Source organism: Xyrauchen texanus, chromosome 37 (assembly GCF_025860055.1).
Source record: "Xyrauchen texanus isolate HMW12.3.18 chromosome 37, RBS_HiC_50CHRs, whole genome shotgun sequence".
NCBI classification, from domain to species: Eukaryota; Metazoa; Chordata; class Actinopteri; order Cypriniformes; family Catostomidae; genus Xyrauchen; species Xyrauchen texanus.
In genome coordinates, this window is record NC_068312.1 from 14438171 (window position 1) to 14458620 (window position 20450).

At 41.1% G+C, this 20450-nt stretch overlaps 1 protein-coding gene across 1 annotated transcript; it reads right to left on the reverse strand.

Moving 5' to 3' along the window:
* Window positions 1-1171: 1171 nt before the first annotated feature.
* Window positions 1172-20084, reverse strand: LOC127630888 (putative aminopeptidase W07G4.4). Its single transcript, XM_052108738.1, has 16 exons — window positions 20037-20084; window positions 19225-19266; window positions 18405-18495; window positions 18167-18315; window positions 17865-17973; window positions 17362-17483; window positions 15969-16068; window positions 15562-15637; window positions 15210-15295; window positions 13541-13645; window positions 13377-13452; window positions 13177-13295; window positions 6713-6796; window positions 6553-6610; window positions 6276-6457; window positions 1172-4470 (listed from the first exon to the last, which is right to left on the reverse strand). The coding sequence occupies exons 1-16, from the start codon at window positions 20063-20065 to the stop codon at window positions 4342-4344; spliced, it is 1557 nt and encodes a 518-aa protein (XP_051964698.1). The 5' UTR covers window positions 20066-20084; the 3' UTR covers window positions 1172-4341.
* Window positions 20085-20450: the final 366 nt, after the last annotated feature.

The window sequence follows — 20450 nt, forward strand, 5'->3', positions numbered from 1 at the left end:
TGGAAAGTTGTTTAAGTTGTAATTTTTACAGTAACTTTAGGGTTTGTTGACATTTACATTGCCATGGAGTTGTACATTTGGCTATAACTTTACACAGAAAAGGTTAGTAAGTGATTATCTCACTAAAATTACATGCATATTGTTTGTCTTGTAGCTATACTTTTGAAAAAGTTTTAGCATTTAAAAATTGGCCACTTTCACTTCCATTGTAAGTGCCTCACTGTTACCCTGATATTTTTTTTTAAGAAAAGGCTAGATTAGTTAACCAATTTTTGTGGTAATACTATGCTACAAATGATGTTGATTGAGCTTAACATGTATTGAACCGTTAATATTCCTTTAAGAGTAGTATTCGGCTGGTCATGTGATTCTAACATGGCAGCCCCATGAAGGGACCCTCCTAGAATAAGACAACTTTAATGTTACTGTAGTCTTCATATCATGTGAGTGCTCATGATTTTATACATGTTTCAAAATTACTATTCATTGATTTAGGAGTAAAACTTAAATGATGAAAATAAATGAGTGCACCTTGAATTGTGTAGGAGATACATTGGATGCTTTACATGGCATTTTAAACACCATGTCAAGTTAAAAAGAATTTCAAAAACGTATGATTGAGACACCTGCACTCTGTTTCATTCTTTGCGCTGCTTCTAGATTGTGTTTTAGCACAATTGTCACATAGATACAACAATCTGAACAAGTTCAGACTGTAAAGAGGGGATTGTTGCATTGTGTCATATTATTCCAGATTGTTCTGCACCAAGTGAAGTTTCAGCAAATAAACAGCAAATCAATGATTCATTCCGTTCTGCTGTGCCTTGTTAAAACTGTTTACTGTTTCAGTACTGTTACAAATGCTGCCTATATGCTTACATAAAATACAGCCTATTGCAACAGTACATGCTAAGAGAAGAATTTATAACAGTGAGTGATTTGGGCTGGGCCACAATGTCTCAGATATGGTTCGGTTTTCATTTTAAGGCCCATGCAGATCTCTAGTCCAATGTGCGACCCCTTTTAAATCTAATGCCACGATGAGACCATTACATACATTATAATGACAAGTGGTTATATAGCAGTTAAGAAGACACACATATAAAATAACCATATACCATTTATTATTTATTACTTATGTTATACAGTAACAGTCATTTAATTTATGGGTTACAAGTCTGGAGAAATATATTAATTTAAATGTATAACAATATGTAAAGAACAATACATACTGCTGGTAGACACGTTAATATTATATAAATGTATATATGTGGATGTAAGGTTATTTATTGTACATTTATATGCATTTACACAAGTATATTGTGTCATCTTACATGCACCCCGTAATTAGCGAGACTCATGCGTTCAGTGTTTGATGACATTGCAGGGTATACTAAACGAGCAGATTTAAACACATATCCCATGCTCATTGAGAAGGGAGCAGTAAGCACTGCATAGGGACACTGCGGATTGGATTGCACCTACTGTCTCTTTGGCACAATGAAAATTCCAGTTTGTTTTCAATTATCCGTTTAGATCCCACTCACCAACATTACTCAACCAGTGGCATGAGTTGGGGGTAGCACTATCTATCTGTTTGACCAATGGCAGGTGGAATCACCAAGTCTTTGGTGACTATGGTGGAACTAGACTACACCATAGATTAATTTGAAGAACCTTATGATTTGCACAATGCAGAAATCACAGAATCCATTAACTAGAAAGCGTTTTTCAGACATTTTCAACCATTCCCTATCCTTGTCTGTGGTCCTCACATGCTTTAAAACGTCCACCATTGTGCCTGTACCAAAGCAATCCAAAATCACTTGCTTAAATGACTGGCATCCTGTTGCTCTGACCCCCATCATCAGCAAGTGCTTTGAGAGACTAATCAGAGATTACATGTGCTCTGTGCTGCCCACCTCTTTGGACCCATTGCAGTTTGCCTACCACAACAACCGCTCCACTGATGATGCCATTGCATCTACAATACACACTGCTCTCTCCCACCTGGAAAAAAGGAACACATTTGTGAGAATGCTGTTTGTAGACTACAGCTCAGCATTCAACACCATAGTGCCCTCCAAGCTTGGTGCGAAGCTCTGGGCTTAAACAGCTCGCTGTGCAGCTGGATCCTGGACTTCCTATCAAGCAGATGCCAGGTGGTTAGAATGGGCAGCAACATCTTCTCATCACTGACCCTCAACACTGGAGCCCCACAGGGCTGTGTTCTCAGCCCACTCCTGTATTCCCTATACACACATGACTGTGTGGCAGCACATAGCTCCAATGCCATCATTAAGTTTGCTGACGATACGACGGTGGTAGGTCTGATCACTGACAATGATGAAAGAGCCTAAAGAGAGGAGGTGCACGCTCTGACACGCTGGTGTCACGAGCACAACCTCTCCCTCAACGTTAGTAAGACCAAGGAGTTGTAGTGGACTTCAGGAAGAAAGACGGAGAACACAGCCCCATCACCATTAATGGAGCACCGGTGGAGAGAGTCAGCAGCTTCAAGTTCCTCGGTGTCCACATCACTGAGGAACTCACGTGGTCCGTCCACACTGAGGCCATTGTGAAGAAGGCTCACCAGCTCCTCTTCTTCCTGAGACACCTGAGGAAGTTTGGAATGAACCACCACATCCTCACACGGTTCTACACCAGCACTGTAGATAGCATCCTGACTGGCTGCATCACCGCCTGGTACGGCAATAGCACTGCCCTCAACTGCAAATTGTGGTGCGAACTGCCAGACACATCATCAGAGGTGAGCTCCCCTCCCTCCAGGACATATATACCAGGCGGTGTGTGAAAAAAGCTCAGAGGATCATCAGAGACTACATCCAAGCCATGGGCTGCTCTCACTGCTACCATCAGGCAGGCGGTATCGCAGCATCAGGACCCGCACCAGACGACTATATGACAGCTTCTTCTCCCAAGCAATCACACTTTTGTACTCTTGATCTCTCACGATCAATATACATCACAGCACTTTATTAATCTTATTATCTCACACTGGACTGTTATGAATTATATTCTGGCAACTGACTATCAACCAACAGCCTGAATGCCAATACAGCACAATACAACATGCTGTGTATATATATATATATATACACACACACTATTTTTATTGTATACCGCATATTCTATATTGTGTACAGTACATTGTATATTATTATTTGTACATTGTGTTGTGTGTAATTATGTGTATATTAGATATGTAAATTGTGTTGTGTGTAATTGTGTATATCTGATGTTTATTGTAATTGGTATATGTCTCATCATTGTCATGACTGCTATGTTGCTCAGAACTGCACCCAAGAATTTCAGCCACTGTTTCACTTGTGTATATGGTTGTGACAATAAAGAGATTTGATTTGTTATACATGTATATGATTAAATTGCAGCCATTCTGCTTAAATCACTTTTTTCTCATCTTCTTAAAATACTCAATTTAAGTAGACAAGTGAAATATAAGAAATTGCGACAGGAATGTATTGCTACTGTATAGTAAAATGTAGGATCAATATTCAATGCAGTATTAATGAATAATAATACAAATACATCTTAAATACATTTCAGCAATATTTCACAGGCAAGAGTGCTGTTGCATTAAATAAAAGTTTATCAATGCTTTCATTAATACTGTGATGCTCTGCTTTGCAGCACTGTATTTGACAAAAAAATAAAAAAAACTCCCAACTTTGAATTCAGAAAAATAATAATCTAAAACACAGAATTTGGGGAAAAATAATATGAAATTTGGGAAAATATTCAACAGTTTTAATACAGCCGTATATTTGGAAACAGAAGAATGCATCATGCTCATTTATGTATTTATTGTCAAATTCTGGTCACACAAACTATACTTGTACAAAATGAATGGTTTTACCCTATGTATTTATCACACATTACGTATAATTTCTCATCAATTTTGCCCCAAAAATTGTCATCCTCCTCACCCTCTCTTTAACAAGACCATGTGAGAAAACTGTACAGCTACAGATTAAGAAAACAAAACACTTTGGTAAATTGTGCTGATTTGGACAGCCTGCACAGGACTTGAAAATTAAACAATGAGTGTCTGTGTGTTACAGAGGAGTGTAGAAGTTTTCAAGGATGTGAAAATAATTTTTTTAAGGGCATATATGGAGTTATTAGAGAGATGAAAAGATGGATGGCGTTTACAATGATGGATATACTGAGCAAATGCCCCTATTTTTCTCTGTCTTACATCAACATGGTGCACTCGACATAGCAGATTAAGACTGAAATGAAAGCCATTAATCAGAGAACTGGCATAACACCAAAACAGACAAAATCATGTGTGGATATTTAGAGCTGCAGGTACTTTGTCGCCATGGCAAGGATAGGTGCACCTGTTGGGACTCCAGGGAAGGGGCCACTAGATCCAGCAATGTCAATATGGGAATAAGGCAGAGATTTGTCGGAGTCAAGTCCATGCTGAAGGACAAAGATATAGATAGTTAACATCAGTTTACGACAAAAGGGTGAGCACACAATGACAGGGGGCCCTATTTTTACCGCAGTGCTATGCCAAAATTCATAAGTGCAAAGTCAACAGGCATGGCCATGGTGTTTTGGTATTTTAATGCAAGCATGTGCAATTTAATTCAGAGGTTCTTCTCTGGTTATTGCACCACCTACGTTTTATTATATAGTCCGCTAAAGCAGCAGCGATATAAACAAAGTCAGCACATTCATTAGAAGTTGGTTATATTGTTTCAGGGACTTAATTTGATGATACACTAGTTTGAGTTTGGACATGAACTTTTATTACCACCTGCTGGTGGAACCAGCAAATGTAAGAACTGAATTAGACTTTGTGCCAAAAACAGACGTGGGGAGTGGAAATGTCTTTGTGTAATGGACCTTTTTCTCAGGAAAATAGCAAATTGTGCTATGTGCCATTTCATTAACATACAATACACCCACAGTTTACACTCATACAGTTGAAGACAGAAGTTTACATAAACTTAGGTTGAAGTCATTAAAATTTTAACCAATCCACAGATTTCACATTAGCAAACTATAGCTTTGGCAAGTCGTTTAGGAACTCTACTTTGTGCATGATACAAGTAATTTTTCCAACAATTGTTTACAGACTGTTTCACTTTTAATTGATGAATCGCAATTTCAGTGGGTCAGAAGTTTATACACACCAAGTTAACAAATAGCCAATTTGATTCTCATAAGAGGTGTACTGCATTGGAGGTGTACCAGTGGATGTATTTTAAGGCCTACCTTCAGACTCAGTGCCTCTTTTCTTGACATCATGGTAAAAATCAAAAGAAATCAGCCAAGACCTCAGAAAACAAATTGTGGACCTCCATAATTCTAGTTAATCCTTGAGAGCAATTTCCAAATGCCTGAAGGTAACATGTTCATCTGTACAAACAATAGTACACAAGTATAAACACCATGGGACCATGCAGCTATCATACTGCTCAGGAAGGAGACGCATTCTGTCTCCTAGAGATGAACGTAGTTTGGATATATTGAAGCAACATCTCAAGACATCAGCCAGGAAGTTAAAGCTCAGTCGCAAATGGGTCTTCCAAATGGACAATGACCCAAAGCATACCCCAATGTTAAGGAAAACAAAGTCAAGTATTGGAGTGGCCATCATAAAGCCCTGACCTCAATCTGAACTGAAAAAGCGTGTGCGAGCAAGGATACTCAGTTATACCAGTTCTTTCTGGAGGAATGGGACACAATTCCAGCAACTTGTTGTGAGAAGCTTGTGGAAGGCTACCCAAAACATTTGACCCAAGTTAAAAAAGGCAATGCTAACAAATACTAACAAAGTGTATGTCAACTGCTGACCCACTGGGAATGTGATGAAAGATATAAAAGCTGAAATAAATCATTCTTTCTACTATTATTCTGACATTTCATATTCTTAAAATAAAGTAGTGATCCTAACTGACCTAAGACAGGGAAAGGTTTCTATGATTAAATGTCAGGAATTGTGAAAAACTGAGTTTAAATGTATTTGGCTAAGGTGTATGTAAACTTCTGACTTCAATTGTACACCCACAGATAGCGTGCAAACACTCCTACCCACATCCACTAAAATTGCACTTAGAATTAGCGCTCTCACAAAAATTGACGTAGCACACAGCTTTTGCACATAGGACTGTGCTTTGCATGCTTAAGAAAATAGACCCCAGGGTGTTTTCTTACAGATCTCCGTTCTGTAAACTATTATTTAGAGAGAAGCCATTGGTGAGTTTGTGCATGCCTACCTTATCTAGTCCAGAGGCCATGATGAGGAAGGCAGCAGGTGTCTGGTGTCCACGTGGTGTGGCAGAAGAGGGGAGGTTATTTGACTGCAGGATCTCCTCGTACTCAGACTTCCCTTTGTGGAACTCGTAATCCTCTCTACGAATGGTGGACACCTCAAACATATCTCCAAGAACTTCTCCAGCTGTCACACACACACACACACACACACACACTGCTGTTAACTGAAGCCACATTTGTGGAAGCAAAAACAAGCAAAACAAACAAACAAAAACACACCTTTCTGCCACTGCAGTGCGTTCCCTGAGCGTTGAGCAGCACCATTTTCCATTATGATCTACAATGACATGTGAGACAGAGAGTGGAACAGATATGTGGCGATGTAACATGCTTTTCCCCTACCCTCAGAAGCTATCTAGGAGTGCATACAAGTACTCACAGAGTAGTTTGGTCCCATGGCTCTAATAGCATGTCCAGTCAGAGTGGCAATCGTGAAGAGATGGGGAAAAGGTTCCCGTAAGGCCTAAGAGAAAAATAAAATTTTTTGTTATGTACCTAATGGGATAAACCTAGTGTTCCCTATCGAGAGGTCTCTCCTATTGCGTAAGTAGCTTACGCTATGGGAAAACTCAGTTTCTCGAGAAATATTGAAGTCTTTATGTAAAACGCATTGCAGCTGCACAGCAGACAGTAATGAGCAAGGCAGCTCTGTCATTGGCTGTGCTGCGGCATCTGCTCGAACCAATGACGGGGCGACTCTGAACGCACGACCAATGGGCGCGCGCCTCGCGTTCGCGCGCTCAGAGCCCGCCGAAATTAGCATAGCCAGGCTATATAATGGGCATCCCGTCATGCGAGTTCCTTTAGATTTAATCTCCTTCAGCAAAGACCTTCTCTTCGCTGGATTCTCCGGATTGTTGGAGTCTTTCGCCCGCCGTCGAAAAGCCTACAGCAGGACCGCTAAGAGGACGCCGGCATCTTCAGCCGCCTTCGAAGCCTTCTGCTACCCCATCCGGCGCGCAACGCTATATCCTTTACTGCAAGCGCTCGCCCCTGCGACGCTTTTGATTAGTAAAAGAGCAATTTTTTCAAGGCGTTGTTGCAAATGCCTTCAGCCTGCGCCTCGTGCAGAGGCCCTCTTCCTGATGGGGATCGTCACATCATTTGCACTCGCTGCCTGGGACCGGACCACACAGAAGCTGCTCTCATTCAGGGCGGATGCCCCGAATGTGACTCCCTGGGCCTCGCCAAGCTGCGCGCTCGCTTTGCCGCTTTCGCCGCAATCGAGCCTGCTTCCACCGTGCTGCCGCCCCCTCCGTTCGAGCCGCGCAAGAAAAAGCGCCGCTCACAGAGGCTGCCAGAGCACGTAGATTTCGGTGACGTCACACCGGCCCAGTCCCCGCGTGCTTCACCACTGCCTGAGATCTCCCCGCCGCCAGTCCATTTTATGAAGCCGGACCAGCACCCCTCCAGCAGAGCGGTGGGTCTCGTCTCGTTCGGCACGTCAGGGGACGACGATGAAAAGGATGACAGCCTCTCTATTGACGCTGCATCCGACGACTGGCCGGGCTCGAGTTTCGACCCCGCGCCATCGACATCAGCGGACACGAGCACGGGCACCAACATGGACTCTGAGATCGTCCGCATCCTGTCCAAAGCCGTAGAAGACCTCGGGCTCGACTGGTCTTCTCCGGAAGAACCCGCCCGCAGCCGGCTGGACCAGTGGTTCCTGCAGGGGCCCCGGCAGGCCCCTCGACAGAGACCCTCACCTTTCTTCCCCGAAGTGCACGACGAACTCACAAAGTCGTGGAAAGCCCCGCACTCTGCTCGCCTGAAACCTTCTTTTTCTTCCTCGCTCTCCTCAGTGGACGGCGCAAGAGAAAGAGGCTACGAGGGAACTCCGCCCCTCGAGGAGGCTGTGGCCAACCATCTGTGCCCACCCTCCACCGCCGGATGGAAAGCCAAAGCTTCTCATCCCTCGAAGCCCTGCAGATCCACCTCAGCTCTCGCCGGTCGCGCATACGCCACCGCCGGCCAAGCTGCATCAGCGCTTCATTCAATGGCGGTTTTACAAGTTTACCAGGCCAAACTTCTCCGCACCATGGACGAGTCTGGACCTGAACCTGAAGCTTTCAAGGACCTGCGCAGCGCCACTGACGTAGCCCTGCGAGCCACGAAGGCCACCGCCCAATCCATCGGCCGGGCCATGGCTAATTTGACTGTCCTTGAGCGCCATCTGTGGCTGACGCTAACGGAGATGAAGGACGCGGATAAGGTGCCATTCCTTGACGCGCCTATCGCTCCAAGCGGTCTGTTCGGATCAGCGGTAAAAGAATTCGCTGAACGCTTCACTGAGGCCTGGAAGGATTCGCAAGCTATGCGTCACTTCCTGCCCAAGCGCTCCAGCTCGTCTAACCAGAGACCGCCTCAGCAGCAGCAGCGAGCCAGGGCGGCCCCTTCCGTCTCCCAAAAGCCGAAGAGCAGACCTGAAACGGACGCTCGACGCCGCTCGCGTTCCGCTGGCCGAAGAAAGCCGCCTGAGCAACGAGGTCCTCGGCCCAAGATTGTGCTGAACCCGGAGCCTCGTAAGTCTTCCTAGCAATAGGAAGAAAAAGAGAGAGTAACGTGCTTGTGCTTGGTCAGTTCGCTTCAGTCGATTGAACCTAAAGGAACTCGCATGACAGGGTGCCCATTATATAGCCTGGCTATGCTAATTTCGGCGGGCTCTGAGCGCGCGAACGCGAGGCGCGCACCATTGGTCGCGCGTTCAGAGTCGCCCCGTCATTGGTTCGAGAAGTTGCCGCAGCACAGCCAATGACCGAGCTGCCTCGCTCATTACTGTCTGCTGTGCAGCTGCAATGCGTTTTACATAAAGACTTCAATATTTCTCGAGAAACGGAGTTTTCCCATAGCATAAGCTACTTAAGCAATACTCGTTCCCTCCTCTCAGGGAACCGAGGTTACGTTAGTAACCGAGTCATTTTTTCCCCCCTCCCCTTTGCTCCCCAATTTGGAATGCCCAATAACCAATGTGCTCAAGTCTTCATGGTGGTGTAGTGACTCGCCTCAATCTGGGTGGTGGAAGACAAATCTCAGTTGCCTCCACGTCTGAGGCCATCAATCCGTGCATCTTATCACGTGGCTTGAGCTCTTTACCGCGGAGACATAGCGCATGTGGAGGCTTCATGCTATTCTCAGTGGCATCCACGCACAACACCACATGCCCAATCGAGAGCGAGAACCACATTTTAGCAACCACAAAGAGGTTACCCTAGGTGACTCTACCCTCCCTAGCAACCGTGCCAATTTGGTTGCTTAGGAGACCTGGTTGGAGTCAATCAGCATGCACTGGATTCAAACTTGTGATTTTAGGGGTGGTAGTCAGTGTCTTTCCTCACTAGGTCCCAAACCTAGTGTTTTTAAAATAAATAGTATGCAGAGTGTATAGCATTTACCGGATGCACATTTTCCATATGCAGGAAATGCCCAGGTGTGACCTAATACATTTGCCAAAATATGCAGTATACAACCAGAGCAAACTGTGTGGGATAATAGAACCCATAATGCAATAGACCCAACTTGCCCATCCAGTTCTAGTGTGACGAGTAAGGAGTAATATCAACTTTAACATGTATATGCAAGAAACATTACCACGTACAACCCTGATTCCAAATAAGTTGGGAAAATATGCAAAATGCCAAAAAGGTGAGTGATTTGTAAATGGACTTGTATTAAAACAAAAACAGTATAAAAGACAAGGTACTACATGTTTTACCTAATAAAGAGCATTGCTTTTTGAAGATATAAGTTTTTTCCCCTCAATCAGATGAGTTGAAATAACAAGGTTATGTGAAACAGTGAAAACCAAAAACAAACAAACTTTTATGCAGAACATAACTGAAAACAGGAACAAAGTCATTTTTAAATCCTGGTGACTGGTTATAGCCTGTTACATTATTACTATTTATAATTTCTACATGTACATGCACTTTTAAAACAGTACATTTCTCAGTTGTTTCCAAGTCTTCACTGAAAGTTGGATATGATCCCTTCTAACAGATTTACACACACACACACACACACACACACACACACACACACACACACACACACACACACACACACACACACACACACACACACACACACACACACACACACACACACACACACACACACACACACACACACACACACACACACACACACACACACACGAAATCACTGTGCTTATGATTTCTCTGCTGATAAATTCACCACACAGGAAAAAATGTAATGGCTCATTCTCACTTATTTTGGTGAGCCAAGTGACTTATTTTAAGCTTGTTTTCCCACACCACATTGCTTGTTTCTTTTGTGACAAAAGTCTTTTGTTTCTTTTCTAGCAACCCTGCAACTGGTATTTCACCCAACCCTTTGCTCAAAGTACTGTCATTTTAAAAAAGTATGTTTTTAACTGTTCTTTTATTTTCTTCTAAGCAGATAACATTTGGAAAGGATGATGCAGAACGTATGAAAAGGATTGTAAAAATACTGTTTTTGCCCATGACGAAACATTTAATTTATAGTCTCTTAAAAGATTCAAAGAATCGGGTCAAATATTGTTGCGTAAAGAGCCAGATGAAAACCACATCTGAATGTGCATGATCTCCAATCCCTCAGATGTCACCATCTTAAAAACTGTCATGTATCTGTAATTGATATCATGACATGGGCTCTCAAATACTTTGGTAAAACTTTTGAGTCAATAGCATTCACCGCTGCATCCATAGATGCAAATTAAGAAGCAGAAGCCATACATCAACACTGTCTAAAAGTTCCGCAGACTACTCTGAGCTCTGTCTCATCTAAGATGGAAAGTAGAACAATGGAATCATGTTTTGTGGTTTTTAACCAACCGTCGCATTATAAAGAGGAAATGGGATAAAGCAATAAAGAGGAAAATGTCCATTCAAGCTGTTATCAGTGTCAAGTCCAAAAGTTAGCATTTGTCATAGTATGGGGTTGTTTCAATGCCTATGGCATAGGTAACTTGAACATTGTGTGAGGGCACCATTAATGCTGAAAGATATGTAAACATTTTGGAACAACATTTACTGCCATCCAGATGCTGTCTTTTCCAGGGTCGTCCCAGCATTTTCCAGCAGGACTCTGCCAAACTGCATACTACAAACGTACTTACTATAACTGTGCTTATTTCCAAAATGCTAGTCACCACTTGCTGAATTAAACATGTAACGTAATATAAAAATGTTACATATTACTAAATAAAATGTTTATCATTGCATACTGCTTCACACTATTTTTAAAAATAGTAGCATACAGGGTTTACTATGCAGTATTCAGTAATGTATTTCATTCCAAATACAACCCAAGTTTAGTAAAGGGATAGTTCACTACTTTTATGTTTCCTTTATGTGATTTTTGGAGCTACAAGGGCCTGATCACCATTCACTTGCATTATATGTACCTACAGAGATATTCTTCTAAAAATCTTTGTTTGTGTTCTGCTGAAGAAAGCAAGTCATACCCATTTGGGATGGCATGAGGTTGAGTTAATGATAACTTTTTCCTTTTTTGAGTGAACTATCCCTTTTAGCCACCGTAATTTCTGGACTATAAGCAGCAAATTTTTTCCCACGCTTTGAACCTCGCGTCTTAAACAACGACGTGGCCAATATATGGATTTTTCCCGCTTTCAAATTTTATTAAAAAAAATAAAATAAATAAATATTCTGTGACGTGCTCAGTTTTTTGGCAGCATGAAGCTTTCATTAGACCAATGAAATTGCCAAACGGGTTAAGGTCAAACAACTTTTTTGTTTACGGTTTAGTTTAAATCGAGCGCGCTCAAACTTCCCATCATTCTGATTACGGTAGTCATTTTGTCACCCTCATCATGGCAAAGACATGGAGAAATGCATATGATGCAGCTTTCGAGTTGAAGGCGATTGATCTGGCTGTTGGAAAAGGAAATAGAGCCGCTGCACGGGAGCTTGGTCTTAATGAGTCGATGATAAGACGTTGGAAACAGCAGCGTGAGGAATTGACTGCAAAAAGACAACTAAATCTGAGGTTATTCAACTCCGACACCGAAGGAGATGACTTCAGTGGTTTCATGTGCACAAGAGGAGGAAGATAGTGACCAGTGACTTTCTTGCTAGGCTACTGTTTACTGCTAATTTTTTATTTTTTGTTACAAGCTGTGTGTGGCAGCGGGGGCATGGTCAAGCCCCCGTCCGGGAGACAAAAGCAGTAAGGGCGCTTATACCTGAGCTAATGTCTAACACCTGTGTCTAATTTCAGTAAGCGTGGGGAGAGCGGCATAAAAAGGCAGCAGAGAGTGAGTGAGTGAGTGAGTGAGTGAGTGAGTGACAGACACACGTCAGTCTAGTGTTGGCACATAGAAGACCAAGAAATGAGAAACTTTATAAAATTGATTGTAAACATTGCTGTGGCCATTAAAAGCCTTACCTGGAACGTCAAGTGCCCTGCTTCACGTGTCCTTCTTGGGAAAACTGTCACACTGGCACCAGTGTGACAGTTTTCAGCACTTGATGCAAGCGCCCTTACCGCTTTTGACCACGCCCCCGCTGCCACACCGTGTTTCATTAAAGCCTATTTATTTTTGTTACAAGCCGTGTTTCGTTAAAGCCTGTGTAAAGTTCATTTGTTTCAATGTACTGGTAGGCACCTGCGGCTTATAGACACGTGCTGCTTATTTATGTTCAAAATAATGTTTTTTTTTTTTATTCAGTGGGTGCGGCTTATATTCAGGTGTGCTCAATAGTCCGGAAATTACAGTACTCACAAACTACAGGAACACCAAAAAGGATCATAAAGAAACAAGTATATAATTTACAAATGGACAGCGTGTACAGTATAAAGTATGAGGGTGTCTACCTGCTCCTTCATCTCACACAGCAAGTCCACCATGACCATTCTTCCTTCAGCATCAGTGTTTCCAACTCTGATTCTGTGACCGGCACGAGACACCACCAATTCATCCGCTACATAACAATCTGCCAAAGGGTGCAAAAAGTTATCCACATGAAGAAAGTACATACAAACATATCAACACACGTGCACAGAAACTTGCTTACCAGAACCAACACTGTTCCGCACCATTGCCATTGCACCCACAACCTTCAGGTGTTTGGGCTTTAGTTTGGCTAGGATCTAAGAAGCATATTCACTGATAAGACTTAAATAAGCATGTGAATATTAGAAATGTAGGCATGTAATTGGCAGAGCATGTGATCAATACCTGGAAGAAGCCAGCAACAGCAGCAGATCCACATTTATCTCTGTGCATTCCAGCCATGATTCCACCAGCCTTGATGTCAGCTCCACCCGTGTCATATGTAATGCCCTGAAACAGGATACAATCAGTCTAAATCACTAATAGTTGCGCACAAGTGTTCAAATGTGCACAGAAGTTCTCATGCAAAAAACAGGTGCATACGACCCAGTATGGTGACTTAAATACATATAATTACACACACTATATGGACAAATGTACTGGGACACCTACACAAGCTTTTATGACATCACATTCTAAATCCATAGGCAATAATATCGAGTTGTTCCTCCCTTTGCAGCTATAACAGCTTTCACTCTTCTGGGAAGTCTTTCCACAAGATTTGGGAGTTTGTCTGTCGGAATTTTTGCCCATTCTTCCAGAAGAGCATTTGTGTGGTCAGACACTGATGTTGGACGAGAGGGCCTGGCTCGCAATCTCCATTCTAGTTCATCCCAAAGGTGTTCGATAGGGTTGAGGTCAGGGCTCTGTGCAGGCCAGTCAAGTTCTTCATACCAAACTCATCCAACTATGCCTTTATGGACCTTGCTTTGTGTACTGGGGAACAGTCATGCTGGAACAGAAAAAGGCCTTCCCCAAACTGTTTCCACAAAGTTGGAAGCATAGAATCTTCCAAAATGTCTTGGTAAGCTGAGGCATTAACATCTCCCTTCAGTGGAACTAAGCGGCCTAGGCCAACCCCAGAAAAACAACCCCATAGCATTATCCCTCCTCCACCAAACTTTACAGTTGGTACAATGCAGTCAGGCAAGAAACGTTCTCCTGGCATTCGCCAAACCCAGACTCGTCCATTAGACTTCCAGATAGAGAAGCATGATTCATCACTCCACAGAACACGTTTCAACTGCTCCGGTGTCCAGTGGTGGCGTGTTTTACACCACTCCATCCGACACTTGGCATTGTACTTGGTGATGTAAGGCTTGCATACAGCTGCTCGACCATGGAAACCCATGCCATGAAGCTCCTGGCACACAGTTTTTGTGCTGATGTTAATGCCAGAGGAGGTTTGGAACTCTGCAGTTATGGAGTCAGCAGAGCGTTGGTGACTTTTACGCACTATGCGCCTCAGCATTCGGCGACCCCGCTCTGTAACTTTACATGGTATTGCTGTGGTTCCCAAACACTTCCACTTTTCAATAATACAACGTACAATTGATCGTGGAATATCTAGGAAGGAAGAAATTTCTCGAACTGACTTGTTGCAACGGTGGCATGCCATTACAGTACCACGCTCGAATTCAGTGAGCTTTTTAGAAGAGGCAGACTGCATGGTTAGGTGCTTGATTTTATGTGGCAATGGGACTGAATGAAACACCTGAGTTTAGTGATTAGGTGTGGCCCAATACTTTTGTCCATATAGTGTATAACCAATACATTTTGTCTTAACACATTCCATGTTTCTAAGGCCACAAGAAACGGTTTGTAACTTTTTTGCATACATGTTTTGAGTTGGTTCTAAATTTCATCAGAAAAAAAATTAAGTGCAAACATAAGGAATTATGACTGCGGCACAAAGGTTTTATGCAAAAATACTGTACGTGAATATACAGTTTGTGAATCATATCAAATGGTCAACTGGTGCATGCTGTACAAATACAATTAGCCTCAAACTCACCTTGCCGACCACCATAAGAGTCTGTTGAATGGGTCCTTCCCCACAGTACAGCAGTTTGATCACTCTGGCCTGATGTCGTGGCACAGCTGAGGCAGAAAGATTTATTTTAAACACCACTAATGTCACATTACATAATACAAATCATTAATTAGAACGATTTGGATTTTTTGGTCTTAGTCTTGAGACATCACTGTGGAATTTCTGTTTTTGGAAAAATTGCCAACATTGTAAAGGAGCTGAAAACTTAACCATTTGAAATGAATGAGAAGTCTAGACTCCAACTCTGATCTGAATATGCTGTAATAGCAGCCAGAAATTTTCTCTGTGATATCATTTTAAACCATCATCTTACTGTTAGCACAGCGGTTTACTGCAGCCAAACAGGGGTACTCCTTCTCCAAAGTATTCAAATCACTCACTACCGTCACCTGAGAATGAGATCAAGATAAATAAAGCATGCACAATGTTTACTGAGGTGAGCTTTACAATTTCTGACTGGTCAATAAAGTATTCCTGCAATGCTAACATACACAGTGCAGTACTAGCCTGTGCAATACAAGTCTATGCAAAATGTGTTACCTTGATATTTCTATTATGTTCTAATTGCTATATAAAAGCAGTAAGGCACTCAAGACCATACTATATTGTGCATACATGGCTTAAGGGTTTGCCGGCACTCTTTAAACACCTTTTAGCAGTGACTATATTTACAGAACAGCATGGCCACTCATTTATTGTTGCCAAAGTAAAGACTCACACCTTTACAGGACTGTCCTTGAAGACTGCTTGAACATACTCTGCTACACGTGGAGCAGCCATACGCTCTGGGTCAGAGCCACCAATATCCCGATATACAAACCTACCAGATAAATTGTATACAATAAACACCTAGATAAGTAAAGGGTTTCAAGACAAACTTGACTTAAATATTGATGGTTTTCAAAGTTCTGAAAGTTAAAATTCGTTTTTACATTTCTGTAGTTTGATAGATACACAGATATTACAGACAGAGACAAACAGCCAGCTGACCAGCTACATAGTCAGACTGATGGATGTACGGATGGAATGGAGTTTTGATTGCCTGTGGTGCAAAAAACATTAAGTCTAATAATTTAGAAAAGACATTGCACACTATTCAAGAACAGTCTGAAGGAATGTGCCGAGTTTGTTGAATATAGCTTGGGAGGTGCTGATGTTAGAAATTTTGGTCTAGGATAAGGGACAAAATAAATAAATAAATAAAAAAGTTAGTAGAATAACAGTATGTTGGCTGCGTCAACCCAACATCATTCAATTTGTAAAGCAGCTTGCTTATTGCACAGTGGTTGTTCTTCAAACTTGTGTATTATTCTACATTCCTTAATTTATTTCTCATCATATTGATATTGTTTGTTATTCTTAATACATCATTGCATATATATAAATTCTCTTAAATCTGTGCTTCGGCATGTATACAAAATTGTAAGTTCAGAGTTTACAAGATAAGTGTAAAAGATAAGTTACAAAAACTTAAATGTAATTTATTTGAAGTATATCAAATATGGCTTACAGTGACACCTAGTGGCCTGGATGCTGCATCATTCAAACACCGTTTTCAATTACAAGTGCCATTGTATTAAATAACTATGCACAGTAAACCATGATTAATTTAATCCATGAATGAAAGTGTCCAATAACAAGACAGTAAATGAGATAAAGCGAGTAGTATTCAACAAGTCATGTGATTCTAAAATGGCTGCCCCCATGAGGGGACCCTCTCCACGTAGAAAATAAAACAGCTTACTGATATGACTGAACTCTTCATCTCACAGGTGTGGTCATGATTTTATAAATATGTTTCAAAATTGTAATTAATTTCTTTAGAAGTACACATTTTTAAGTGAGGAACTATTTATTAGTGCACCTTTAATGATGTCCTCTGCAACTGTTTTCAAGCAAACACCCTGTGGTGCCCCCAAGTTGCTACGTTGTAATCGTACAGCAAAGGATACCTTATAATAATAATAATAATTTAAGAATTAACCATTGAAACACACACATCATGTCCCCTTTAATGCCTATTGTTGTGCCTTGCATTATTTAGTTTCCTTATTAGGCTGTTTTCATCATTGGACCTTGAGGTAGGACCTCAGAATGTAGGGGCGACTCATACCTGCCACTCTCCAGAGCAATGGCCAGCTCAGTAATGTCTGCTCCCTGCGACTTATCTTCCACCCAGATGCCCAACACAGAAACCTTATGGAGGGACGACTTCAGTTCCCTCACCTCTAATGGCTGTGGAGAGAGAAATATAACGGAGTAACATTTGTACAGTATTTGCAACTATTAAAGCCTAAAACTAGAGAGGATAGGTAGAAAAGTAGTAATTAAATAAAAAGTTAGTTCTGTAAGATTTCTGTGAAGGAGGTAGCTAGGGAGGAACATTTTTTAAATAAGTAAGAAATACAAAAGTTATTGTATTGTTGAGTTCAACCTTAATTGGCATCCTGAAGTCATTTTACTTCCATAATCTGATGAATTTCTGAAAAAAAAACATCTAAGGTGGGACTTGATTTTATTCATCATGATTTCACCAAAAATTTGGCATTCCATGCCATAATGGAGCCCTAACTGAATAGTAGTTTGCTAAAATTATGGGGGAAAAAAGCATCTCACCACATAGAGAGCTTGCAGGGCTCCCAGCACAGCCACTAATCTGTTTCTGGCATAGCTGTTGTGTGGAGGACAAACCAGCAGAGGGCGCTGCATGCCAGCTTTCAGAGCCCTACGGCAAGGAGAAAGTACATCAAAGAAGCGAAACTGCCAGATGAGTAAAGCTGCTCTTCAAAGAGGGAAATTAATTTTAAAAGCACAGCAAGCTACAGACAGAAAGGACACTATGTTCTTTTCACAGGATGTAAAATTCATCATATACAAATCAGAGCCTCATTCTGCATGTATTGTGCTTGCATAGGTACCTCTTAATGCCATTAGCGCCAGCGTCACTGAACCGTCTGACATCATCATAGTCCCGATTCACTGGACCAGTGGAGGCAAACACCAATCTGTTTCCAGGGAGACCAGGAACCTTAACAACCACGACTTCTTCCCCTAAGCCTCGGTCCACCTGAATGAGTGACAGAAGAATACAATAAATCTATATATATATATATATATATATAGAAAATATAATGTTGTTTAAGTGTGTGAACTCACTGCACTATAGTCCTGCAAGGGTGCTTTTAAACACTCCAGCACATCAGGGAGCTGCTCACAACATTGGGCTACCAAGATAATGCCATCAAAACTGTAAAAAAAAACAAAAACAATCCAAATCAATCTTCATAATATTTCAATCCACTTTCAATTGAATCGACATGTACTGCAGCTGTACTATCGTATGTCCATCCAAACAGTGCTGTGAGAACTTATCATTAAAGGAATAGTTCACCCAAATATGAATATTCTGTTTACACTCTCTCGTACCGACCCCATATGATTTCTTTCTTCCATTAAACACTATTAGTGAATTTTTGGCTGCCACTTTTTTTCCCTTTGTTTTCCATATAATAAAAAATAAGGACTAGAGCTGTCAAGCTTCCCAAATGACAAAAAAGTCAAATAATTTTTATTTGTATAGCACCTTTCACAACACACATTGTTTCAAAGCATCTTTACAGAAGATCATGCATTAACCATCAAATTATCATAAAAGTAGTGGTCCATTTGACTCATGTGCTGTATTCCAAGTCATCTTACTGTAAATCATACACAAGAGCATGGTGCGAGAAATTCATACATGTTTGAGATGGCATGATAATGTGTGAACTACCCCTTGAACTCTAGCTCAAGGCCCCAAATTTAAGACAGTAATCTGTACTCTCTCAAGTACACATCAGCACAGTTAGTGATCTGATATCAGGGTATAAAGTCTTTAGTATGTGTCAGGGTATGTGTTTGCTTGGAAAACATCCAGTTGAGATAATATCAGTGATGGTTAAAAATAAAATAGAGTAAAAGACTGGGATTTACTCACTTTTGATCCTTGCAGTCTGCGGTCCACTGGACAGGCTGGATACTGAAAGACATCATTAAAGCATCATTAAAGTTTAAGATCAAATCTTGTGCCAAGTAAAACTTGTTATCTTGCTCAAGGCTTATTTATGATCATCTTTGACATTTGGGTGGGTGGATTCAATATACTGTGTCGTTGAATGTCAGCACAGTCTGAAAGCAGGTTGGAAAGGTCTTTTAAATAAGCATTTGCATAGTTTTGTCAATTAAGTGACAAATCAAACGATCCGAAATGTCATCCAGACAGTTCCAGCAACGACAGGCCCTCATTGCTGAAATGGCAAATAATATAAATAAATAAAAGAAAATGAAAGTGAAGTAAAAAGAGAACTTGCAATGCCTTTTTAATATATCAAATGACCATTAACTATATTTAGTTTACTTAATTATATTTCTATAAGACTTATCCTTTCTCTTTTTTTTTTCTTCTTTTTTTAGATGGTATATCCATTGGATTGTCTGCAACAAAATGCAACATTGCAACCAAAAATTCTTTACATAATCGTGCTCCGAAACGGGAAAAATATAACAAACAAACAAAAATGCTTAAAACTCCACAGAACGACATTTTAATGAAGGAACAGTGTCCTATTGTATTGATTAACATGTACATGTCATTGCATCTAGCAATTAGAGATCATTGTGTACAAATAATTATTGCAGCACAAACGCTCACATAAAGCTGTACTAAACACAACAAACCCAACAAAAAGAAAAGAGGTACTGGAGATACATTTTAATCATATGTAAGAGCTCCTACATAAGTACTCATACCTGACGGACATCTTTACGTTTCCACTCATCTTGAAGTGAATCGAGAGAAGCCGTGCTGTCAGCTGATAGATTTCAAGACAACTCACGTGACCACTAGATCACATGACCCGCATTTGTAGTTTTTCTGAAAGTGCAATTAAATAATATACATAGAAGTTGTAGAATTCTCGATTTAATTCACTTTAGATTTTATATTCATACATATAAATTTAAACATTTAATCTCACTGTGATTTAACTTTAAAATTGTGTCCATGCATGCAGACACACTTTGAACTACAAAACACAAAACCGTAAGTCACATGACAGTCGAGAGAGAGAGTGAGCTGAACTTGGAACAAAGTACTACGATTGTGTTATTTTACTTCACTCTTTAGATAGCAATTGTTTTGCCATTTTTAGATGAATTATTTCA

Excerpts from the sequence above, each read along its gene's own strand:
- LOC127630888 (XM_052108738.1), bottom strand. The coding sequence starts at position 20,065 with ATGAGTGGAAACGTAAAGATGTCCGTCAG. Across the intron at positions 19,267-20,036 it reads AACGTAAAGATGTCCGTCAG|TATCCAGCCTGTCCAGTGGA; the intron begins GTATGAGTACTT and ends GATGTCTTTCAG. Across the intron at positions 15,296-15,561 it reads AGTAAACCGCTGTGCTAACA|CTGTGCCACGACATCAGGCC; the intron begins GTAAGATGATGG and ends TTTCTGCCTCAG.